At 38.5% G+C, this 26,886-nt stretch overlaps 1 protein-coding gene across 3 annotated transcripts in view; it reads right to left on the reverse strand.

Moving 5' to 3' along the window:
* LOC125231548 (protein phosphatase 1 regulatory subunit 16A) overlaps positions 1 to 26,886 on the reverse strand; it is a 69,357-nt gene that overhangs the window by 31,714 nt on the left and 10,757 nt on the right. For 2 of the 3 annotated variants that reach the window (XM_048137004.1, XM_048137003.1), the window contains exons 3-8: positions 16,705 to 16,856; positions 9,210 to 9,658; positions 7,877 to 8,002; positions 7,376 to 7,451; positions 6,962 to 7,097; positions 2,359 to 2,476 (exon numbers count right to left, since the gene is read on the reverse strand). In XM_048137004.1, the coding sequence (XP_047992961.1) occupies positions 2,359 to 2,476; positions 6,962 to 7,097; positions 7,376 to 7,451; positions 7,877 to 8,002; positions 9,210 to 9,658; positions 16,705 to 16,856 (1,057 nt within the window). Of the gene's footprint in view, positions 1 to 2,358; positions 2,477 to 6,961; positions 7,098 to 7,375; positions 7,452 to 7,876; positions 8,003 to 9,209; positions 9,659 to 16,073; positions 16,145 to 16,704; positions 16,857 to 26,886 lie in introns of those variants that run through there. The other variant, XM_048137005.1, reaches the window with a different exon arrangement.

A 26,886-nucleotide genomic window follows, 5' to 3' on the forward strand; every position in this document is an offset into this window, starting at 1 on the left:
ACAGGGGCGGCGGTTTTTCCGCGCGAAAGTCGAAAGCGGAATGGTTTGCTAGTGACGTTTAGACTATGGGCACGAGATGGATGTCAATTATGATAATTTTAATCACGTGTGTTCGGTGTAGCGTGGTGTGTTTACCTGGGTGATTGCTGGGCGATGTAAGTGTGGTTGGAAAAACGTTATGTATCGATTTTCGTAAGACTTTAATGGGAACAGGTAATACGATATCATCAGACTGCTATTTTTAAGCCTAAAGATTTTAAACTTATAAATTCAAGTTACTTAAGTATTTAAAAAAAAATCCGGAATTTCAGGGTCCATATTGCTAGAAAAAAAATACAGTCGAATTGAGAACCTCCTCCTTTTTTGAAGTCGGTTAAAAAGTCGCAGCATTCACAAACAGCGACCGACACTTTAGGAGTGCTGTGTTAGAGTGCAGCTTTAGAACTGCTATAGCTGTGTATCTTTCTCTCGACCTAAACTGAACGTCTTTAGTACTTCATGGTAACCCCCAGGACTCCCAAATAGAAATAAATATTCGCAACCAAAGCTCACATTAAACTGGTTCGTCTAAAGCAATAGTTTAATGAGTGTTGCTAACAACGCCCATGTTATGGGTAATATATTGATTTATTAGAGCAGACCTAATGCGTTGCCGCCATCTGTTGGTCACTACATTTAATGCAAAGTATTTACGGCATGCAATGTTCTTGTTTGACAAACAGTCCGTGGAAATTATGAATCACCTAGTGGAGAAATGCAATATCGTCACTACTTTTAAAAAATCTCGTATCTCACGCTGTTCCTCAAAGTTAAAACGCAGTAAGTCTATATGCATTCCATACATACTTACTACAATTTTCTTTTCATTGACAGACGAAGATACAAGTTTTTTTTAATAGTGACGATATGTATGTATGGTCGCAAGTTCGTCGACGAGACCTGGCACATAAAAGATCAGGCCGTCCCTATCGCACTTACAAATAGTAGGATAGGGACGGTCTGATGTTTTATCATTTATCGCGCGACCATGCTTGCCTGCCTGGTTTGAGGCACTTGCAGACAAAAGGGAGTGAAGGCACCGTAGCCAAACGTTGCAATCGGTTGCAAGCTTCCCTTGTCAGCTATATGGCAAAGTAAGTCGCTCTCGCATAGGTCTGTATAGCCAAAAGCCAACCAAAAGCGATGCTTCTTGGACAAAGCACCGTAAATCTTCTGCTAAGGCCAGTAGCAGTAGTGGAGAAAACCCAATTAGGACTATCGCTGAGGAGAACTCCTGAGGATGTCCCGCAGAGAAGCGAAACACGTGTCGGCTTTTGTGTTTTTTTTGTGGTTTGTTATATTTATTTGAACATTAATTGCATGTACAGATAAAACGGGTTATCATTATCACTGATTGACCAGCGCATTATTAATTCGCGGATTAGCAAAAAAATAATATTTTAAATTTTAATTAACACCTGATTACATCGATTATCGCTATCTTATTTTGCCGCAACGCTAGGGCAGTATGTTCATCAATGTCCTTTTTAATACATTAGGGTAATTACGAAAGTCGTCTAATTTCGAAAGTCGCATAAAGATCACCATTATTTCCATCATATCAAGATTCCCCTTTCTAAATTACCCGAGCATTTCTGTCATGCGAAATTACCCTAATGCACTTAGCAAATGTTCACTCCTTAATCATTTTCAAATTGTGTTAATTGAATATATATGAATTTTAAACAGATATTTCGTTTCGATATCCTAACATATAGGCCATGTTGGTAAATACAGTTTGCTTCAATGGATAAAAATCGGTACAAAATTTAAACCATAAATAAACTGCCGCATTCTTACACATATTTACCACTTTGATACTTGACTAAATACTGGCTGGTATGTAGTTTCTTAGCGCCTAGAAAAACACAATTGCAAAGATGTGGACGTGACTTTACTCGAGCTCTAATGAACGAATTTTCATGAGAGCTAAAAAGCCGGTTTGCTTTCTAGCACAGGCCTCAAGATAAGTCTGTAAAGTTCTGACAGTAAATCAGTGATATGATCACATGTAAGCTGTTTAGGCATACTATTTTTCGCTTCGACGGGGCCGGGAAGCAGTAACTGCAGTAGCGAAGCGGCCTGAAACTGGACGCTTTTCGGTCGGGCAGAAAAAAAACATTATTATTAAGAAATGTTATGGTACAGTCGACTACAAAGAGATGTAGGTATCCACTTTTTCACCTTATAGCATTGTAATAAGGTGAAAAAGTGGATACATCTCTTTGTAGTCGACTGTACCCTGACAAGGATATGTGGAGTTTTAAACTTCGTAGACTGTAAAAAATTTACGAATGTATTACAAGAATATTGACGTACCTGCATATCGTCGTCGACGACAGAGTCGAACGTTTCCCTCAGGCGCGCTTCGCCTCGCGCGTCTGCTTTGGCGGCCATTTGCTTTTCGCGTAGGGAGGTGCGTCGAACGGACCGAACACTGTTGAAAATGGAAACAATGTTACACTAACATTGGTAGTCAAGTATTATTTACATCATTTATACCATTATAAATCATTTATCATTTTAGTGTAGTAATCATAATCTCTGGTCATAAAGTAGTTTATGAATTGAACTATGTTAAAAGTTTAACATAATTCGTAGCGTTATGTGGGTATTGCCATTTATTTTACAGATTAACAAAACTGAAGAAGTATAAAGTGATCTCCTGACCAAAGTTGAACAACACTTTCTGCTCAACGGTCAGCCGAAAGATAAGGGGGCATCTTCTAGCAGATTTCAATTTCAATTTCAATTTCAATGATTTATTTGCAGAAAAAGGGTTAGTATAGGTCTTAAAATTAAGTTAATAATTGTTCCACCTTTATCCGCTATCTCAAGACAGCATGCAAATGTATAACTTATTCCTAAAACTATACATGTATCGGTGTATTTAACACACGTTCATTATAATATATACAATTTGTACACAACAGAATAATTTTATGAGAAGAAAAATAATAATAAAGCTAATATATTTTGTAAAAAAAAAAAAAAAAAAAAAAAGGATATATATATTCAATACAGTGATGTCATCATGTTCTTGTAGTTTAGGAATTCTTTAATGCTGTAAAAACAATGGTCTTGTAGCCAAATCTTAAGGTCATTATAAAATTCTTTGCCTTCCAGATTCCTTATTTCTACTGGGAGATTATTATAAACGAAAATACACATATTATATGCATTTCGTTTGTAAATTTCAGTATTACAACGTGGCTGGTCTAAGAGATCTTTGTAAGGGGCCCTCAAGTTACCTGCGAAAACATCAGTCCTTTTATTAAAATATCCTGGATTTTTCCTTACAAACATACACAATTTTAAAATATACATACAGGCTAATGGAAGTATGTTAAGATCTTTAAAAAGAGGCTTACAGCTACATCTAAACCAGGCATTTTTAATTGCACGTACGCATCTTTTTTGAATTTTGAAAACTCTTTCTACGTTAACAGAGTTTCCCCATAGAATTAAGCTATAATTGAGGACAGAGGAAACATAGCTGTGGTAGGCCAAGAGTGCTGCATTAAAAGATACACACTGCCTTAGCTTTCGTAAAGCAAAAACAAACCGATCAAGCCTACAGCAAATATAATCAATATGACTCTTCCAGTCAAGAAAGGAATCCATATTAATTCCCAGAAACATTGCTTTTTTGGTTTCCATAAGTCCAGTGTTATTCATGGTAATGTTTAACTGTGTAGGATTTGACCTGGATGAGTGAAATTGCATAAATTGAGTCTTAGATAAATTAATTACAAGATTATTATTATTTATCCAATTATTCATGTCAGTTAGAGCCTTATTAATATCAGATTCATAATTATATACATTCTCATTATCATTTTTAATTATTATTGTTGTATCATCAGCAAATAGAATAGATTTTTGATTCATGGCTTTCGGTAGGTCATTAATAAATAATAGAAATAGTAGTGGACCCAAATTACTACCTTGAGGTACTCCTGAGACAACCGTGCGGAATGACGAACGAAATGCTTTTTTGTGAATTTGGTTATCCGCCTCTTCTAGTCGTGTAATCTCAGTGCATTGCTTTCTATTCGACAAATATGATTTAATCCAATCATTCGCTAGTCCCCTTACGCCATAGGCATTAAGTTTGTCCAATAGCTTTGAATGCTCCACAAGATCAAATGCTTTGGTCATGTCAAGGAATATTGACATAACCGGAGACTTGCTATTTACTGCTTCAGTCACATATTTAATGAAGTCAAAACATGCTAGTTCTGTATTCCTATCCACTCTAAAACCATATTGATCAGGATGTAGGATATTATATTTCGTCAAAAAATTACTCAATCTCACATAAAAGGCCTTTTCAACTACTTTTGATAAAATTGGTACTATAGTTATTGGCCTGTAGTTACCTGGATCATCACGTTCACCTTTTTTAAACAGCGGTTTTATAATAGACAATTTTAGCTGTTCAGGGAAATGGGCCTGACTAAAAGATAAATTTATAATATGTGCTAGTGAATGACACAGAAAACTTCCAGCTTCCTTTATTATTCTGGTTGAGATACCATCATCCCCACAAGTATTGCTATTTTTCAAAGATTTAATAATTTTATACACTTCAGTATCGGTGACAGGCATAAGGAACATTGAAAATTGGTGATTATCTACACCAGTTTTTGTTTTATTTTTGCTGGATTTTTTGTACCACTACTTTCAATAAAATGATTATTCAAAATGGTACAGATGTCAATTGGATTAGAATATGTTACGTCATTGATTTTTATCTTATCTATTTTAGTAGTACAATCTAAATTATCTGTCTGTGAATTAATAATATTCCATGTCGCCTTGCACTTATTTCTACTAGTAGATATATATTTATTATTGCTTATTTGCTGAGATTTATGTATGCACTTTCGAAGTAATGAGTTGTACTTTTTCAAAAACATTTTATTCATAACCATATTTTTCTTACTATTTCTGAACTGGTAAAACAAATGACGTTTCATCTGACATGACTTTCGTATTCCCTTTGACAGCCAGTTAATATTATTTCGTTGGTTATTTACTTTGTATCTTATCAGAGGGAAACATAAATCATAAAATAGACATATTAAGTGATGAAAGCGGTTAAACGCTTCTTGAGCATTATTAGAGCTAAGTACTTCGGAAAAAGATAAGGCCTTGACGCTGTCACAAAATTTCCTTACATTATCCCTGCAATAGTCTCTCCTAAACTCATACCATGTAACATAAGTTTTAATTTTATTAATATTTAGAATAATATACTGTGCCATTTCATGATCAGAAAGACTGAGCTTGTGGTTGCCAGATTTAACTTTGGGCATGTTACTGGCGATTTGGTCAGATATATTCACTAATATACTGCCGACGGCGTCAGTTGAGCGTGCTGACTCGGATTGTTTTTCATGGCTAACTGTAGCAGCCCCAATATAAAACGGTGCATGCATGGCAGTCGTGTGTAGCATGTAGCATATCGTCACTACTTTTAAAAAAACGTGTATCTTCGTCTATCAATGTAAAGAATATTGTAGTAAGTATGTATGGTATGCATATAGACTTACTGCGTTTTAACTTTGAGGAACAGCGTGAGATACGAGATTTTTTAATAGTAGTGACGATATAGCCTTGTTTACATGTACGGTCAACTAATTTGAATCATAGGCCACTTTAGAACCCTGTCTTATTGACACCGAGCATTGTTGGCTATAGAAGTCACTTTCGACGTTGACGGCGAAAAGGTTCTACAGTGGCCTAGGATTCAAATTGGATGACTGTACCAACTACTACTAGCAGTCGATGACTCTCGTGACAGCGAGACGCCGACGGCTAGTCGTACGATACAACGCATCTCCTACCAAGTGTGTTTACTTTTTTTTAATAATTTATAACAAAAGAAATCTTAAGTTAAGGTACACAAATATTTTCTCCAAACTGTGGACAGTTTGTTGGCGTATAATGCGCTCTTAAATAACAAAAACAAGTGTGTGATGAGTATACCCCCACCTACTTACATATTAAACTAAACTAGAACTACGAAACAATTAAATACGGCGGCGTCATTGGGTATGGCAGCTGGGGACTTGCGTTTGCCAGTTATTCATTTTATAGTAAGTACATAATATATGCGTGCGTGACGGAAAGTAGACATATCGTCACTACTTTGAAAAAATCTGGTATCTCACACTGCTCCTCAAGTTAAAACGCAGTAATTCCATTTTTTTATTATGAATGGGCTCACTCTTGGCCACAGACTAGCCAAAGGCAAAGACGTGGCCTACGATAGAGTGAGCTCGCCCAGAAGATGCCTGTTCACCCTAGATTTGAAGGTTGAAATCTATATGCATTCCATACATACTACATTTTTCTTTTGATTGACAAAGTAGTGACGATATTGCGTTATAGTGTCACGCGGACCGACCGCGCGGAGCGATCCGCATTGGACTAATCTATGTACTGTGTTAACTTCAGGGAGCGTTTTAGACAGCGGACAGCGCGGACACAGTATAATAAAGAGTACTGGGAGGTCCGTAGCTACTCAGTGAGCCGGTGTCGGCAGGGAGCCGGTCTAATTCCTTGCCATCAGATATGTTGAAGCGTATTAAGCAATTCATATATGGTAAACAATTAATTGTCAATTAATTGTCAAGAAAAATGTACTATCGTACAGTATGGCCACTCCCGCTCCCCGCTGAAAGTGCCGCCCACCCCCTCTCGGTTATCTCACAGTTACCGCCTGTCAAAAACGCGAACAGTCGACCTGTCATATTTCACTCATACAAGTATAATACGCGTTCACATACGAGCTTAGACTGTGTACTAGGAACGCGCCTCTTTCATATATTTGATCGCCAGTGTCCGAGGTGTGACGGGGACGACATCAATTTCATACAAAATAAATGATACTAAAACCAGCTTTAGTACGTACCGGCTACTACTAGCAGTGGAAGACGATCGCCTGGCGCCAGCGCGGCGCTCAGGCGGGTGCGCTCGGCGCCGATGCTCTTCTTGCTCCGCGGCTAGTCTTAAAATGCGCGCGCGCATCTCACCTTCCTCACAAATATCTGGACAAAAATTTGTGTTGTATTAGGTACAGAGAACTACATATACAGCCAACTATTTGGGTCTAAAATACGCTTTGACCGACCGACTACGTTTAAACGTATACCACTTTTTAAAATAGTTCCCGGTTTGAGATAGAACATTTCAATTCAACACTTTTGTCTATTGTAAAAGTTACCAAACGTAATTGATTTCCATTATTTTAAACTTTATCGGTATATTACAGAAATGCGTCTTATTTTAAGTGCCAAATAAACCACAAAGTAATATAAACAATTACCTGCTGGCGTCTCATCATGTTTATTCCTGACATTGAGATCAGCTCCATATTGCACTAACATTTCTAGCACCTCCAACTGCAATAAATAACATAAATTTAGTTATTTCATTTTTTTGTTAGTAAGAGCAAAAGCTATCATCTATAACTGTCCTTATTATAATAAATAAATTATTTCGTTGCAGACAGACGAATGATCCCCATTTCTCACCCGCAATTTTTTTAAATTTGCCAATTATTCCAGTGAAAGTAACACAACCTAACTTCAATGCTCTTTACATACATTATATTGCTTCAGTGAGAGAAAAAGTGTGTGTTCGACGCAGCTTACAATATAAGTTATAATTCATGAATATACTCTGTCAAACAAGTCTGTCAGTAAATAAGAACTAAACTAAAACTATAGGTATCCTTTTCTCTAGCACCCTAAAGAAAAGGATGCATATAGTTTTCTTTGTTCTTGTTTACTGACAGACTTGTTTGACAGAGTTTAAGTACACATACGTGTCCCCAGCAGGCTGCGGCATGTACCGGCCGCCACGTGTCGTGATCCACCACGTCAGTAGCTGCACGGTGTTCTAGTAGAAACTCTACGACTTTCAGGTACCCATTGGCTGAAGCTATGTGGAGCTGCAACAAAAAAAGCGAATTTAACTTCGAGCGAACAAGATAAGGCAAGGCAAGGGCGGTAAGGGCATTTATTAGTGTGATGAGCACAGATATTTGTTCCTGGGTCATGGATGTTTTCTATGTATATAAGTATTTGTATCTTATATATATCGTTGTCTGAGTACCCACAACACAAGCCTTCTCGAGCTTACCGTGGGACTCAGTCAATCTGTGTGAGAATGTCCTATAATATTTAGTTATATTATTTTATTTATTTATATTTAAGATACATACTGAACAAAACTGATCCTCCTCAAGTGCCTGACACACCACTAATATCTTTAGGTGGCGTTCATGATTCTATTACATAGGTATTTGCCTCGTGCGAGAATTGCTGTCGGGTGTCTTAAAATACGTCTAAACCGCTTCGTAGTAATCGTAGGGAAATTTCTCGCGAGGCGAACGATTATCACATTAATTTACCATGTCATGTTTCACACAACAATCTAAACAAACTACATTTAATCTGTTCAACTACTGAGAAATCAATAAACAAAGTAATGACTACGTAAAACTAAGGAAGTTCTTGGACGCAATCATTGCATTTTGATATAAAAACTAAATAGCGTCTCAGTCGAGATTATTTAGCCCATAACCTTGAAAACATTATGAGGTAAAAGGTGCTACTAAAAAATTAAGATAAATGAGTCATGAACAGAATGATTCAACAAAGTGCAGTACTGGTTTGAACCGCAGTTTTTGTGGTTTTCCTGTTAAATTATAAAACCACAATTACCACAAGCTTACACAATAAATAATTTTGCATTTTTAGAAACTATTGCAAATTACTGCGAAGCAAATAAACAATAATACTGAACTCTTGTCTTAACATCATACAATTGTCATAAGATTTTTTTTGGTAGATTGGTGATGTACCAAAATATAACCTTGAAAGATTAGACTTGGCACTTTAAGATCTCTGTGTTTAATATTATTCCCCACATTATTACCCTATAGATATAGGCACAAACAGCAACCTAACGGCCCAGCCACGACATTGGTCTGAGCGCGACAGCGGTGAGCGGCAGCCATACGTGCGAATGAAAAGTCCCATCGCTGTGTCTCGCTCCAATGTATGGCCGCCGCTCACCGCTGTCGCTCTTAGACCAATGTCGTGGCTGAGCCGTAAGACTGTGACTATAATAACTTTACTTAACCAAATGCTTACCAGCGTGGCTCCCTGATTGTCTCTAGGTTCATCCAAATCCACACCCTCCTTAGCCAGCTCAGCGACATCCATCAGCATCCTCATTTCAGTCGCCGCTCTAGTTTCATCTATCAGCCTCTGTGTTACTCCCCGTTCCGCCATCGCGCTCTCTATAGCATCTAGCGTTCTCTCTTCTTCGCATATATCATAAGGCATGTTTCCATCTCCGTTGACGGCTAGTAGGTTCGCTCCGCGCTGGATTAGTATTCTGACTAAGTTGAGGTTCCCGCATGTGGCGGCTGCGTGGAGCGGGGTCCACTTCTCGCTGTCTTCAGCGTTGACGTTGGCGCCGTTGTCGAGGAGGAGTCGCATCATGGCCTCGTTGTTGTCGATGCAGCATTGGTGGAGCGCGGTGAGGCCGTCCTCGTTGGTCGCGTCGGGGGTCACACCACGGGAGAGCAGGCGGCGAACTGGAAGCAGAAATATAAAAACTGTACTGGATTGTTTTACGGAAATACAGACAAAGAGCGTACATTTACGTTTTTTCCTGCTGACGGTTTTTCCGCCGCGACAAAAAGACCATTTTTTTTTAATAATTGCTTTTAACTATCACCTGACAAAGTCTGAGAAGGCATGCGATGAGTGAATAGTATTTTTTTTACGTGATGGCTGCCATTCCTCAACCCACTAAAAAATGACAACAGATTTGTCATGAAAATCAGTTTTGGCGCAGAGTCTATAGCAGTTAGGTACATACATACAATCACGTCTGTATACCACAAAGGGGTAGAGAGAGCACATGAAACTACTCAAGTTTCAGTGCCTCTTTTGGCAATTAAGGGGTTGAAAGAAAAAAAAATTGTGACATTGCAGTGACTGGTTAGGTATTGCTATAAAGCCCTGAGTTCCTGTGGCCTGTTAGTGTACAATGAGGAGGCACACTCAAAGGTTATGACAGATGGCGCCACCCTATTAGTCCATACGTGAGAGCGAGAAGATATGTTTTTTCTCTCTCACACATATGAATGACAGTGACATGCCTAGGCACTTGCACAGGCGCCGCCTGGCGGATATAAACTGTCAGTGTGCCTCCTCATTGTAATGCGTTATTATCCATTTCGACTACCCTATTCTATTATACATGCTTTAACAAATAAACAACGATAAAAATAACGGAGCGCAAAATTATCTTATCAGGATCAAACTTGTCAAACGATTTTCCATGCCCAAGAGATTGTAAGCCTCAATATCACACACAGGTCAATGTCAATGAGATAATGTTTCAATGTTTCAATCGCATGTCAGACAGGTGTTCTCAATAGTTTACGTTGACGTGTCTATTTACACATCTACTTTTTATACTCGGATATGGAGTTCGTAGAGAAATCAGCCCTTTTGAAAGAACACTCCACAAGTTACCCTCAAAAACTCAGGCCAGTTTTTCTGATTTTTAATTTGGAACTTTCTTTTATTTTATTTCTATAAGAGTTCAAAACTAGAACATAATTTGTACCACCGACAAACACTATTAAACGGTACATTTGTAATTCTTATTACAAGGGCTTAATACTACCGATGGTTAGTTAAGGATGTTGCTGTTTGTACTTGTACAAATACGCCACGATATTTGCGCTGTTTCCGGACCGATACGACTTTCAAGAAAAGAGCGTACACCCATCTTAAAGGCCCGCAACGCACCTCCTACACTTCTGGTGTTTCGGGTGTCCACGGGCGGCAGTGATCGCTTGCCATCAGGCGACATGTTTGCCTCCTACCTCATAAAAAAACGATAAGATGCAGAATTATTAAATTTAACCTTTTCATCATTCTGTTGCCCTTATCCCAGTCACTTGGGGTCGGCGCAGCATGTCTTTCTCTTCCATACATCTCTGTCACTCGTCATCTCATCATTAACTTGTTTTAGTTCCATATCATGTCTCACACAGTCCATCCACCTCTTCTTCGGTTTTCCCCTCCCGTTACTTCCACCACCATCCACATTCATTCGTAATATCTTTCTCGTCACATGCCTTTCATCCCTCCGCATTACATGTCCATACCATGCTAGTCGATTCGCTCTTACTTTTTCAACTATCGGTGCTACTTTCAGGTTTCCTCTGATATACTCAAGAGGTTGATTAAATGTAACCTTTAATAACATAATAAAAGGAATCGAAGCGCGCGACTTCGTAATGAAACGAACTATATAATACTAGCTTTCGCCCGTGGCTTCGCTCGCGTTAAGTTCGAAAATTGCGGAAGCTCCATATAAACTTCCATCCCCCATTTTAGGGAAGTGTGGGTTTAGAAAGAGACAAAAAGTAGCCTATGTCACTCTCCATCCCTTTAACTATCTTCACTTAAAAAATCACGTCAATTCGTCGCTCCATTTTGCCGTGAAAGACGGACAAACAAACAGACACACACTTTCCCATTTATAATATTAGTAATATGGATATGTAAGTATTACGCTTCTAGGATTTTCTTATGGGATAATAAAAGCGAAACGACATAGTGTCGTATAAATGACATATCGTCATTTATTATCAAGTGTATGTTATGTAAATTATCAATTTATCATATGTAGTGCTTAGCAGATGTATGGATGTGTGGAACTACACTGGAAAGTGTCTTGAAACCTTATTCAATAGTGGTCGTTACTGTATACTAACAAAGCAAACAAATAAATGATTTTCAAAGTAGTAAATAATTCATATATAGTAGTGTTACTACTTAAAAAAACAAATTGAAAAAATATTTAATAAAATAATTTGATTTGTTCCCTACATCGATAGTTGCTTTATACTTATCAAGGTCGCATTCGGTATTAAGTACCTAAGCAATTCTATGAACTGAACAGCGTGCGTAGCCGAATGGCATTTCTCCGACGCCAAACGAAAACGAAACGCTGCGCCAGTTAGTCTGGCTCTGTCGCGCCATTACGCACGAGCGATAGAGATAGATATCTACTAGCGTTTCGTGAGCGTTTGTGCCATTCGGCTACGCACCCAGGTATGGTGCTAACAGATATTACATGACGTTTCCCTGAAAATACAGCTAACCAGTCCTGGCCCCGTAGCCGAATGGCATTTCTACGACGCGAAACGAAAACGAAACGCCGCGAAAGGTAGTCTGGCCAGGGGCGGCTCACTCCGCGATTCTATCGCCGCGCTACAAGTACAAGCTAACGGCCGCGAGTTCGCGGCCTAATCAGGGGTGGCGCGCGTTCTCACGGAACGCACGTTCGTACTTTCTATTCTTACTTTACGTCGCGATTTTTTTTAAGGTTCATATGCGATGTCCGCATGTGGAATGCTTAGTTAAATAGACATCATGAATAAAATAGGACAATTTTACACATATCTACTATTGATTATGTCCCACGGAAAAGTTCAATAAGGCTTGTGATGTTGGGACTTACAAAAATATATAAATACTGTATATATACCTAGAGAGTACCCAAAACTTGACTATAATAGTATAACATTGTATCTGATATTAATTCGTTTTAATCCATAGGCAACCCTATCGTCCGACGCTGCGCACGTGCAGCTCCTTTCTTTGTTAGAATTTTGTAGGCATTTAAAAAGGCGGCATTTCGTGAACATCAAAGCAGTGGGCCTTCTGTACTTGTACTATTATATATTCTGTGGTCTGGCTCTGTCACACCAATACGCAAGAGCGATAGAGATAGATATCTACGAGCGTTTCGTTTCGTGAGTGTTTGTGCATTCGGCTACGCACGCTGTGTGAGCTGTGTCTATAAATAAAACGGATATCTTACGACCATCCAATGATAAAAATCGATAATAGAAGTATGAGATAGAATATTTCGTTATTCCTCCGCAAAAGCCCTATCGTATCTAGTTACCTTTTTCTGCCTATTAAACTCTAAGGTAAACCCACGAAAAAAGAGTTAGATGGTATCTTACTTATATTTTAGCCTGACACTTAATTAGTTATACGGTCTACCCAAAAAACACCTCCAAAAATAGCAACTAAATTATGACTATCATTAAACGAGAGACAGCTACCGGATGTAAAGTTTAGATTGTTTGTTTTGTAAAATTTGCATAATTTTACAACAAAAGTTTACCTAACAAAAGATGTTCGTCATAAAAATGCAACTAGTAAAAAAACATAGTAACAAATACGTTACGACTATAAGGCCACGGACTGGCCCCAAGCGGCGGGCGATGCAATGAGCGGCAAATCGATAATTTTCAGTGAGTGCATGAACTTTTCAGTGTAACTTGTTGCCATGGTAACCATGACTTGAAATCCTGATTCACCTGATTATTACCTACTTGTAGCTTTCTTATACCGGGTGCCCGGTAATTAATGGACAACCTTTTAACCACCAAGAGGGAACCTTATACTGGTCCAGAAAATCGACTTTTAGGTTTAGTATAAGTCGCCTGGTTTTCGAGATTTTCACACTTTTTATAACTCAGCTTTCAGACAAAAAAAACTAAATCAAAATCGGTTCATCCGTTCGGGAGTTACGATGCCACAGACAGACACACACACAGACAAACAGACAGACAGACGGACGGACAGACAGACAGACAGACAGACAGACAGACAGACAGACAGACACGTCAAACTTATAACACCCCTTCGTTTTTGCGTCGGGGGTTAAAAATTTTAGGTAGTATTAAAATTTTAAAAATTGTGAAAATCTCGAAAACCAGGCGACTTTTACTAAACCTTAATGTTGGTTTTCTGGACCACTAATATAAGCTGCCCTCTTGGTAGTTAAAAGGTTGTCCATTAAGATCCATTGAAATTTTAAAAAGTGTGAAAATCTCGAAAACCAGGCGACTTTTACTAAACCTTAAAGTCGATTTTCTGGACCAGTAAAAGGTGCCCTCTTGGTTGATAAAAGGTTGTCCATTAATTACCGGGCACCCTGTATAATCGTTGTGTCCTTAAGAGTTTCACATGTTGACCTGTATGTTCCATTCTATCCATGCTTGTAATTTGGTATGCAATCTCCCGATTTTTAACCCCCGACGCAAAAACGACCGGGTGTTATAAGTTTGACGTGTCTGTCTGTCTGTGGCATCGTAGCTCCCGAACGGATGAACCGATTTAGATTTAGTTTTTTATGTCTGAAAGCTGAGTTAGTCGGGAGTGTTCTTAGTCATGTTTCATGAAAATCGGTCTACTATGTCGCGGTCGGGGGTTTTTCAAAATTTTAATTTTGTGGTTAGGTTATATGGTAAGTATATAATAGTATCGTGCTAGTTTTTGGTCATTTTATAACAGGCCACCCGTTTGGGCCCACCACAGAGAACCTCCTATAGAGTGGCAGTCTTGTATATTTGGTTCGCGATACGAGTCACCAGTGTTTGGGGTGCGAGGAGCGGGCGGGGAATGTGTTAAGCGCGCTGTGATTGGCCGTTTCAAGGACGGCGGGCAGTCGCGCCAGATGAAAAGGGACAGAAGTATGACTGTCCCTCTACTGACGCGTAAGTGGCCAATGTAAGTTGACCTATGCCGGCTCTGAATAAATTATAAATATGACTTATTTGTGGAATGTAATGCCGTCTGTTTTTAAATTTGAGCTTCTTGTTACCTTTCCACACCATTTCACACTACAGGTGGACATCTTTAAGGCATCAAAATACCCTTTTCCAATTTTTTTGTGCGAAAAACACGCGCTGCTTTCGGGTCTGTTACTTGGTCGATACTGATCGGGCACGGCGAGCGCCCGCGCTTATATCAGTGCAAATACTAGGAAGGCTGGCGACCGCGAGTCGTCTTGTAATAGATGTCTATAGGGGTTGGTCTGTGGGGCCCACACAAATCCACGTTGGGAAATCATCAATCAAAATGGCCAGTACCCTTGGACAGCGGGAGAGTATAACACATAACACGTAAATACGATAGTTGATTCACCGACGAACGGCCTTTTCCCGCTCGCCGCTTGCGTCCAGTCCGCGTCCTGAATAATGGCCACACGTCAAAACGATGTGCATTATAACGAGCGGTAGGTAATCGTTAACAAGAGCTACTGTCACGTATTTTAATGACTACGCTCATTCTTATCGCCATGGAGCGTTATCTCGTGAATATTTTGCGAGTTTCACTAGTCGAAACTAAAAACTATACCTATTTTAGTAAAACTTATTGTATGTCACTTTTAGACTGCAGTTTTAATGTATAAATTAATTTCAGCTTTTTCTAGAGGCGGAAACGGCTTCACAGCATTTATAATTCATATGATTTGATGTTGTGCTGTTTAGTTAGAAATTACTATGCTTGAACTAACCTAACCACAAAATTAAAATTTTGAAAAAACCCCCGACCGCGACATAGTGGACCGATTTTCATGAAACATGGCCAAGAACACTCCCGACTAACTCAGCTTTCAAACAAAAAAAACTAAATCGAAATCGGTTCACCCGTTCGGGAGCTACGGTGCCACAGACAGACACACACACAGACAAACAGACAGACAGACAGACAGACAGACAGACACGTCAAACTTATAACACCCCGTCGTTTTTGCGTCGGGGGTTAATAAGAACAGTTTGAACATTTTAAACCAAATACATTTAATGACTGATCGGCGTACAACAGCATAGAAATCCATACAAAAACACATCTAAGCTGTTACTCTTGTTACGAGTAGCTTAGCTACACCGAAGAGAGAGGAAGAGCATGAAATGAAAAAATGCCTTTCCTTGGAGAAGGAGGGTTGATTTTCGAACATATTACCGTCCACATCCAGTAACATAAGATTTTATGGTGATGTAAAGACTGAGAAAGATTTGCCATGGCTTACTTATATCACACCTCGGACAATGGTGCGCTCGTTTGGTGCTCTTCTCTCTCTGTCTGTCTCCTTCAGCTACATGCGACAGACTATACACATACCTTCGTCGATGTCGTTTCTAGCGGCGGCCTCTAGAAGCATGACGCTGTCGCTGAAGTATTAGGTGTTCCGTTTGGTGCTCTTCTCTCTCTGTCTGTCTCCTTCAGCTACATGCGACAGACTACACATACCTTCGTCGATGTCGTTTCTAGCGGCGGCCTCTAGAAGCATGACGCTGTCGCTGAAGTAGATGTTCCGTTTGGTGCTCTTCTCTCTCTGTCTGTCTTCTTGAGCTACATGCGACAGACTACACATACCTTCGTCGATGTCGTTTCTAGCGGCGGCCTCTAGAAGCATGACGCTGTCGCTGAAGTAGATGTTCCGTTTGGTGCTCTTCTCTCTCTGTCTGTCTCCTTCAGCTACATGCGACAGACTACACATACCTTCGTCGATGTCGTTTCTAGCGGCGGCCTCTAGAAGCATGACGCTGTCGCTGAAGTAGATGTTCGTTTGGTGCTCTTCTCTCTCTGTCCGTCTCCTTCAGCTACATGCGACAGACTACACATACCTTCGTCGATGTCGTTTCTAGCGGCGGCCTCTAGAAGCATGACGCTGTCGCTGAAGTAGATGTTCGTTTGGTGCTCTTCTCTCTCTGTCCGTCTCCTTCAGCTACATGCGACAGACTACACATACCTTCGTCGATGTCGTTTCTAGCGGCGGCCTCTAGAAGCATGACGCTGTCGCTGAAGTAGATGTTCCGTTTGGTGCTCTTCTCCCGTTTCGCCCGCGACCGCGCCCATTCTTTCTCCCGCTGCTGCCATAGTTTGAGCTGCTGCATGCGACGCCTGAAAATAATACATATTGAACACATTACAGAGTAATGGTAAAATTTTTTGAATATTGTATAACTAGCTTTATTAATAGTGTGTGAACCTGCCTTAGAAATCTATATTATTTGTGGTCATGGTTCGTTAATATTTCTTGTAAGAGGGTAGCTTTTGCACATTTTAATTTTTCCTCAGTCACCCGTTGACCACGAACGCTGTAAAGAGTTCGAAACGTTGGGATGTATTTTAAATTCATTATACGCGATTTAATCCGTTTCCATAGTTTTATTTCATGAATACATATTGAGTTAAATAAGTAACATAACTAAAAAAATACACTGGTTTAGGACAGCAGTCAGCAAAGTACGGTCAGCGGTCGGCAAAGAACGCCCCGCGGGGGGCCAAATCCGCAAAAGGGTGTTATCCAGCCCTCCACCGGTCCTTCAAAATAATGTGTGATATGGCCAGCACTGCAGTAATAAATAATAATGCATATTTGATGTACATCTGACATTCCTCTCAATTCCTTCAAATGGCCGCGATGGAAAAGTTTGCCCACCTAACTACCTACTTACCTAAACCAGTAGGTACGACTTCTGAAATATAAATGATGTGGTCCCCAATCCCCACACAAGATACAGTTTGTATGTATAGAGGGACCCATCCGATAATTGCCCAGCATTACGTGGCTCACGTGTAAACAAGTTTTATACTTAAGGAAAAACATTATAAACGCATGATAAACAAAAACGCGTTGATTTTCAAAACCCAAGTAAGTGATCATGCGATAAACAAATCCAAGTTTTTCGTGAAACAGTTTTGCACAGAGCACTAAAAACGAGTTGAAATCTTACTTTTTAAATGAGATCTAAATGAGAAATGGAGAAGTCTCAGATACATTCATAAACATTTTCTAAGCCAAAGCAAAACTTTGGGCCTTCTACCTACGCCGTTAATTGTTTATCCTTCTTTGAAAGCCTGTCATAATTTATATTCCGGGAAGAAAATAGCGTAAGTTACAAGTACCTATAGCTACATAATCCAATTAAGTCTAACGATCAACTCCCGTCGACGTTTACAAAACATGAATTTAACGATGCCAGCTATTAAAAATAATCATGTAATACGCAGCAAATTAACACAACTACCTATGTAAAACGCTCACAACTCACAATACATATTAGGGCAAAAGAGGAAGCAGATTCAAGTAATTCCTTAAAACCTCAAGAGCGATTCTATCACATTAGAGTTTAGAGTCACATTAGACTTGAGTAGATCAAACAATGTAATATATAGTTAATTAATCATTATTCGTTACGGATAAATGATTAAATATTACCCAGAATAAACATTAAGGTCAGCAAAGTAAAAAATATATCCTTGGTCATAAAAGGGCACTGACACAATCACTCAGGTTTATTATAACTTTTCTTGTTTATTTGTTCTTCGCAAAAACGGGCTCCAAATGTTTATAAGTCCACTGATGTCAGATCATGCAGGAACTTCAACAACAATCTTCCATTAATAATATCCTTCATGTTTTATAAAAATCATTGTTCACATAAGAGCCAAGTATCTCATGTTAGCTGAATGCGGGTTTCCTCGCAGTTCCAACACTAAAACACTCATAGCAAATATCAAATAATAATCCGAAAGTTTCAAAATATTACTAATTGATACTAGAATCGGTAGTCAAGATAATAATTTATGAACTACGACCTCCGAATTCAAATTCCGAATTCGTGTTTTATTAATTCGTGCCAATTCTTTATTGTTTACGTAATACAACCGGTTGGGAACGTAACAAAGATACTTGAATAACCGTTGCAGACGACGTGAATATTCAAATATAAATGTGCTCGTTGATAAGTTCAATTGGGTAGTTTTTACTTTTGAATTATTAATAATGCATGACTCTTAATTGCCTAATTAATGTCTCATGAAGAAGCACACATACAGTAGCATATAATATTTCTACATGCTCCGTAAAGTTTGGGTTCCGGAAAGCAAAGAAAACTTCCATAATTTATTTATTACTAGATTTTGCCCGCGGCTTCGCTCGCGTTAGAAAGACACAAAAAGTAGCCTATGTCACTCTCCACCCCTTCAACTATCTTCACTTAAAAAATCTCGTCAAGTCATCGCTCCGTTAGCCGTGAAAGAAGGACAAACAAACAGACACACGCACTTTCCCATTTATAATATTAGTATGGATTTTAAAAAGTACATGGTAACAATTATGCGTCTAAAATTCCTGCAGCCCTAGCACATGATGGCCGCGAGAGTATGTCGCCGCGAGATAGACTACCTGTCCTTATGTCATTAATACAATTAGACAAAGACGTCTCATTTATCTCGCGGTGACATACTCCCGCGGCCATCATGTGCTAGGCCTACTGCATGATAATTGATGAAAGTCTAATGTAGAAAGCCTACTTTTGAATAAAAAAAAACTGCATATCCATATCAGTCCATCCAGTTTAGGGCTTATGTGTCGGTCAAATTTACACACACCAAACCTTTTTTTGCTTCGGGGGTTAAAATTTACTAATATCCTGCGTGCGGGGTATTCTTGAAGCCGACATTCTAATAATATGAATAGCACTTTATTTATAGCATTAAGCATAGTAATAGCAATAGCACTTTTTGCAACATTACAGCAATTTAACCATGTTGGCGCCACACGTGAGCGAACCGTTTAGCAAGTCGTGTGTCAATTGAATGTCAATTGTGCCAATCACGACAACGCATGCTTGGTAGATTTATTACCTACCCTAAAGGTCAGTAGTTGTTACTCAAATCAATCTCGCTCGTATACTTTGAATAGTTTTTTATTAAAGGAAAGGCTTTTTTACGCACTTGTATCGTAATGTACTATTATATCACTATGGTATATTGTATATAATACTTTTTCTATGAGTCATCATCTGCATCATCAATGGACGAAAAATATCATCATTCAAGTTAAAATTAATGTTAATAGCGGCGTTCACCGATGTATCAACATCGAATTACCTGGCAACCAATTGTTTGTAATAACCGTCTCTGATTGGTCGATAACGCGATAGATAAAAAAAATGTGTTTCAGAAGCAGAAAAATTTGCAAATTAGTATAGAACTAGTATGAAGTTCTATTTTAGATTTTTTTTCAGTTAACTAAAGTGAAGTGTAATGAAATACTTATTATAGTCGACTAAGACTATCCAACACTGAAAAGTCAGCACATATAGTTTAGTCTGTGGTGTCCTAATTGACAGATTAAAGTCGACGAGTAGAAAAATTCATTTTTAGTGTAAATGTACGTGGCACTCCTGCACATTTAATCTCTCAGTTTAAGGCTGCTTTAAAAAAAAACGTCAAAAGAATGTAAAATTGATAGTTTTAGTCGGTGAAATACTACACTTTCCGTTATCCAATAGATTTATTTAATTCAAGTTCCAGTTAGAGCATCTTATTATCTTGATTTTTATAAGACTGGATTTTTGAAAGCTAACTCACTAAATTAATTATGAATTTTTCTCTAATGCACGTTTAGAAAAACGCACGTATAGAGCTGAATCAGTCGATCTTATTTGTAAAATTTGGACAATTTTGAATATTAAAACGGGTAAATTTATAATTCGTATATCCTGTACCACAATCATTTCAGACTAGATTTTTATTTTAAGTTTTTGAAAAAGAGTAAACTAGCCTAAGGCGAATTCAATTTTTTCAGAAATTACCTAAAATTAAGTGACAATTTCTTTGAAAATCTACATCACATCGAAGTAAGTTTTGTACTAAATTAATCTGCAACGTTTACTTAAATTGCTGTTATGCCTTAGTGATTATAAATTGCTATTATTGATTTTTGTCAATTTTTTGAAAACGAGCCTTCACCGGTACAATTATTACCACTTTTGGACATTTTCTCATATTTTGTTACACCAAGTAGAAAAAGTCCTATAATGTGATATATATTTATAAACTACTCGCAAAGCCCTTTAATTTGATACCACACACGGTATGATCGAGCGCTCGGTTGCGATTTCACTATTTTTAACACGAAAGCCCTCTTAAAAAGTTCGGCCACCAAGTCAAATGACTGAAATGACTCAATCGACGCTGAGAAATATCCAACAACCCCGAATGCATTTGTAAGTGCAATCAGGTGTTTTATGCAGCTGCAAACTATATGTCATAATTTTTTTACGAGGCCGTGCGGTGATATAACGATCGCATGAAATGGAGGCATTGAACATGATATGCATAATACGTAGCGTGTGTCTACTATTGGATCTCGAACCTAATTTACGAAGGTATAAGGTTGATGAATAGTGATGTTAGTGCAAGCAATTAAAAGCAAGTGACTGTATCGATTGTGCTGATTGTCGAAGCCCTTGACTTTGGTTGCACTTAAAGCGGCGAACTGTAACGTTTTAACACGTACTATGTACGAATATTGACGCTTAGGCACCATTTGACGACGCGTTCACGTTTACTACGGTGCACCTGTCACCCGTGCTCCAAGTAGAATACAAGCAATATTAAACTTTGAGAAGAGTATAATTTGTGCCTTTTATAGTTTCCCGCCGGAAATCTTTTCGACCCGCAACGATTATCGAAGTTTCCGATTCCGTCGAACAGAAAAATAGAATATGTATAGTAGAAATTTTCTAAGATGTCCGAATGCCCATAAAACCCTTTTTCGGTAGTGGTTTAGATCGAAAGGTACGTTTTTTTATACACGCCGTTTTTTTTTATACACGGTATTAAAATCTTAGGCAAGAACGCACCACGCACAGCACGCGCTATTAGAGGAAACGTTTTTCAGAAACGTTGGTCCCAAATATTGGCGCAAGCACTGGTGTACGAGTATTTACAATAATTGAAGAATAATAATGTGACCTTCCAAGTTCCAAACCAGATACAAAACTGGAACATTCCAGGACATTTTACGATAAATTGTCATGTCTTAGTTACTCATAAATGCCACACGTATGATTTCACTTACGCATTAATAGCTTATTATGAGTAAGCATAATTTATTCATTTAATCGCAAGGCAAGCTATAAATCTGCGCAATAAACTCTCAAAGGTTATAGTGACATTTAAGTCATATTACATACATAGACCCACGCCTGTATCCCCAAAAGAGGTAGGCGGAGCACATGAAACTGCTCCAGATTCAGTGCCATTTCTGGCAGTTAAAGACATCGTGATATTGCAGTGACACGGGACACGGCTGCTTGCCCATCGGAACCCATATACCACAGTCCAGTACGATATGCTGTACGACACCCAGAACAGAGGGCTGTGAAATCCTTAACTTGTCACCAGACGGGAAAAGTCATATTATTTTTTAAATTTGAAGCACTTCTAAATCTAGAGCATTTTAATTCCGCTAACAGCGTTCGGAGTAACGCTTAATCCCTCATGGGTTGTTAACGGTCGACGGTCATGCAATCGGCAAAAGAGAAAACATGATTTCACTTTTTTGTGACTCAGACTCCCTTATCAATCATGAAGTTTTGCAAAAATAAAATGGCACGCTTTTATGACCACTGTATTTTGCAGGCTTCTTAGGACGCTTCATAAATCAATATTATCCATATGATGTGCATAAATATCTGACACACTTATATAGCTCTAGAAATACAGATGTATTATTCGTACACTGAGAGAAAAAACAACCAGTTTTCATGTTCGTTCAACAAGTTTTTGGGTTAAAATAGTGCCTACGTGCTCTTTGGTTCAAACAACAAGTTAGATTTTGTTAAGTGTACTAGTACACTCTACACGTTACTCGTCATTTGAATCAAAAATATATTTGAAACAAGTCGATTTTATAAAAGCAACATGACAAGTTTAACCTTGTTGTTTGAACAAATTCGACTTGTATCATCAATATTGTGATTTATTCCGTTTACTAAAATACTTTAGTTTCAAACGGGTAAACCCGCAACAAGTCGAACTTGTTAAATTCACAATGCAAATTTCTCTCAGTGTATTTATTGTTACGCAAACGTACGAACGTGTCATGCTATTTTAGTCAGTCTCAGTACAAAATGTACTGACATTGACTGAACTAGCATGACAAAAAGGAACGTTTCCGGAAAAATACGAAGGAAATCCTTTTCGCACTACAACTGTTACTTCGTCGTCCCTACAAAAAATTAAGCCTAAGATGAAATATCCAGAGATATGCAACTTCGGTCAATTATTACTTGTTCCCTATTAATTCTAAATATGCAAAGTAGGTAAATAATAGGTAGAAAGGGCGTACCATTAGTAATTAAATTTTATTATTACGAACCAAAACCCACCTGACCCGACCGAGTGGCACAATGTCATATAAAGTAATATTTTTAATTGCCTGCTATCGTGCCGGATAACTCCGAGTAATTAAAAATATTGTATGTCGGTTTTATTTGACATTGATTGGATGGCCTCGTTAATGGAATTCATTCATTAAGGTGTGAAAATAGTATTAGTCTTATTACCAATTAAAGTTACTATTTCACACAATTTCTTCTGAGCTACAATATAAGTAGGTTACTTTGGCGATCGAGTTCTACAGATGTTTCCTACTAATTAAAACAGATAGGTACCTACATACATCTTGCAAAGAACTAAGAGGTGATCGGCGTCATCCATATATTACGTCACAGTGTAGGGGGGGGGGGTCATACTAAATGTGACAATCCCTGTTAAAGGGATACAAAAAAGCGTGACATAGGGGGGGGGAGGGGTCCAAAAACCTGAAATTTGGTGTGACGTAATATGTGGATGATCCCTCACTGATCACAAATACCTGAGTAATTACAGTGCCTATGCACTATTTTCTCTATGACTATTCATAGAAAATCAAAACGTCATCTTTCACACAGTCCATCCACCTTTTCCTCAGTTTTCCTCTCCTGTTACTTTCTTTGACATTCATTACCTTCAATACCTTTCTCGGCAGAGCATAAACATTATTTTCAGTACAGATGGTGCTTTAAGCACGTACTGGTGCGCAAAGTGGTTAATTTTTTGACAGGTCGAAACTTCAGAGTTCAGAGGGCCTGTACTGAGAAACACGTGCGAAAAATAAATCAACTCTTTTCTGCACTTGTATCGTAATCCATACTAATATTATAAATGAGAAAGTGTGTGTGTCTGTTTGTTTGTCCGTCTTTCACGGCAAAACGGAGCGACGAATTGACATGATTTTTTAAGTGGGGATAGTTGAAGGGATGGAGAGTGACATAGGCTACTTTTTGTCTCTTTCTAACGCGAGCGAAGCCGCGGGCAAAAGCTAGTGTACTATATCAACGATTTTTTAATTCAGTCCCTTTCATCACACTGACAGGGCTTGTGAGAAAATAGTAAAAACGTCCATTTATGCCGGCGAACTATCGGGGACGTGACGACTGACCTGGAAAAGTTCTTAGACAGCCACTAACGATAATCAATTAAGAGGATTTTCTCGCCCACGATGGATAACGGTGAAAACACAAGAGCAATTTGTAAGGCATTAAAGATTCTAATTGGCTTAAGTGCGAATCGGTGTTTTGTATCACACAATTCACACATTAATTTAGGGAATCTAACAACGTAATTCGAACTTTATGTTAAAATACGTCAAATATTCGTGTGACGTTTTTGTTTGAAGAATCATTTTTGACATTGACATAAGTATGGTCCGGGGTCCGGTTCAATATTTAACGTATCGTAACATTATCATTATCAGTAAAGTTCGAATCGCGTCGTATAACTTCATTTGATCGTCCGTAGAAGGTAGGGTAGGGCAGGGCAAGAAGGTAGAGTGCGAGAGTAGGCATTTTTTTTAGATAAAAGTACACACATAAGGAAAAGTGCGTAGAATCGATTAACTGATGTAGGTAGGTAATTATTTACAAACCACATCCTCCTAAAAATATATATACCTACACTAGCTTTTACCCGCGGCTTCGCCCGCGTAATAAAAGTATTCTTATTGAAACGTTTACAAAAAATAAGATTTTCATTTGGATCCGTAGGTTTCTTTGTAGGTACATCTGTCCGCGATTATTTCGATTAAGGTAAACCGGGGCAATTCTCGACTGGAGGGCCATTGTAACTGATCTAGTTGCTGCTATCTTTTTTGGCTGACTGTACCTTACACATATTACTATTGTTTTAAAAGAAATTCTTGCAATGATTGTAGAATTGTTACACAGCGACCACAGCGTAGGTAGTAGGTACGAATATGTATGTATTTTACCTATACAAATATTTATACTGGGGAAACTTCATACAACCCACATAGCCAGTATCTCGACGCTATGGTCGGTAGGGTAAAAAGTACTTCCTTGCATTATCGCTTACAATTTTTTCCATTTTGCTTATACTTATTGCAAACGTAAACATATAAAAGGCAAGCAAACAACGATCCTCTTACAGCACATTGATATAGTTATTACGGATGCAGGATACTCGCCGATACATACTTACTAATCCCTTCCAACTGAGCCACCAGCATTTTACACTGCCTAGTTATCGATTGCCGACCGATTATTCCGACCCCAATCCCTATTCTTATCCCCGTCCCTATCCCTATCCCTATCCCTAACCCTAACCCTAACCCTATCCCGTTCTGTCCCTGTCCCTGACCCTGTCCCTGTCCCTGTCCCTGTCCCTGTCCTTGCCCCTGTCAAATTATCATGCTAAGAGGTGAACTTTGAAAAATCCTTTCTTAGTGCTCCTCTAAGGAACTTCCGTGTCAATTTGAAATCTCTTGAACCAGAACTAAAGATAAAAACTAAACCTATACTTATGGCTATTTTGGATATTTTAACCCCATTGCACGACAACAGGGGAGAAAATTCCTTTTCCACCTCATTAGATTTTAAAATCGTTGTATTTATCGTGATCAGCGACCCGATAAACCATAAAAACGATACCCATATTGTGTTTTTGACTTTACCCCTTTGCACCCCTTTAGGGGTCAAATTTTCAAAAAACCTGAAACATGTCTTTAGGAATCCTCCTGTGAAGTTTCGAATAAAATAGTCAAACTAATCTTGTTTCCCCATACAAACTTTGAACCCCATTTCACCCTTTTAAGAGGAGAATTTTGAAAATTCCTTTTTTAGTGCTCCTCTACGCTATATAAGGAACCTATGTGCCAAATTTGAAATCTCTAGGACCAGCGGTTTCGGCTGTGTGTTGATATGTCAGTTAGTCAGTCAGTCAGTTTCTTCTTTTATATATTTTTTGATATTTAAACCCCATTGCACTACAACAGGGGAGAAGGTATTTCACTTCCGCCTCGTTAGATTTTAAAAGCGTTGTATTTATCGTGATCAGCGACCCGATTAATCATAAAAACGATACCCATATTGTTTTTTGACTTTATCACCCCCTTTTCACCCTTTTAGGGGTTAAATTTTTAAAGAACCTGAAACACGTCTTTAGTCATATGTTTTTAGGATCCCTCCTGTGAAGTTTCGAATAAACCAGTGAAGCTAAAATTGTTTCCCCATACAAACTTTGAACCCCCATTTGACCCCCTCAGGAGGCGAATTTTGAAAAATCCTTTCTTAGTGCTCTTCTACACTATATAAGGAACCTACGTGCCAAATTTGACATCTCTAGGACCAGCGGTTTCGGCTGTGCGTTGATATGTCAGTCAGTCAGTCAATATCTTCTTTTATATATTTTTTTGGTATTTAAACCCCATTGCACCACAACAGGGGAGAAGGTATTTCCACTTCCGCCTCGTTAGATTTTAAAAACGTTGTATTTATCGTGATCAGCGACCCAATAAACCGTAAAAACGACACCCATATTAGTTTTTTGACTTTATCACCCCCTTTTCACCCTTTTAGGGGTTAAATTTTCAAAAAACCTGAAACACGTATTCAGTCATATGTCTTAAGGAATCTTCCTGTGAAGTTTCGAATAAAATAGTCAAACTAATCTTGTTTCCCCATACAAACTTTGAACCCCCATTTGACCCCCTTAGGAGGTGAATTTTGGAAAATCCTTTCTTAGTGCTCCTCTACACTATATAAGGAACCTACGTGCCAAATTTGAGATCTCT

The sequence above is a fragment of the Leguminivora glycinivorella genome, chromosome 12 (assembly GCF_023078275.1).
Source record: "Leguminivora glycinivorella isolate SPB_JAAS2020 chromosome 12, LegGlyc_1.1, whole genome shotgun sequence".
In the NCBI taxonomy this organism is placed as follows: domain Eukaryota; kingdom Metazoa; phylum Arthropoda; class Insecta; order Lepidoptera; family Tortricidae; genus Leguminivora; species Leguminivora glycinivorella.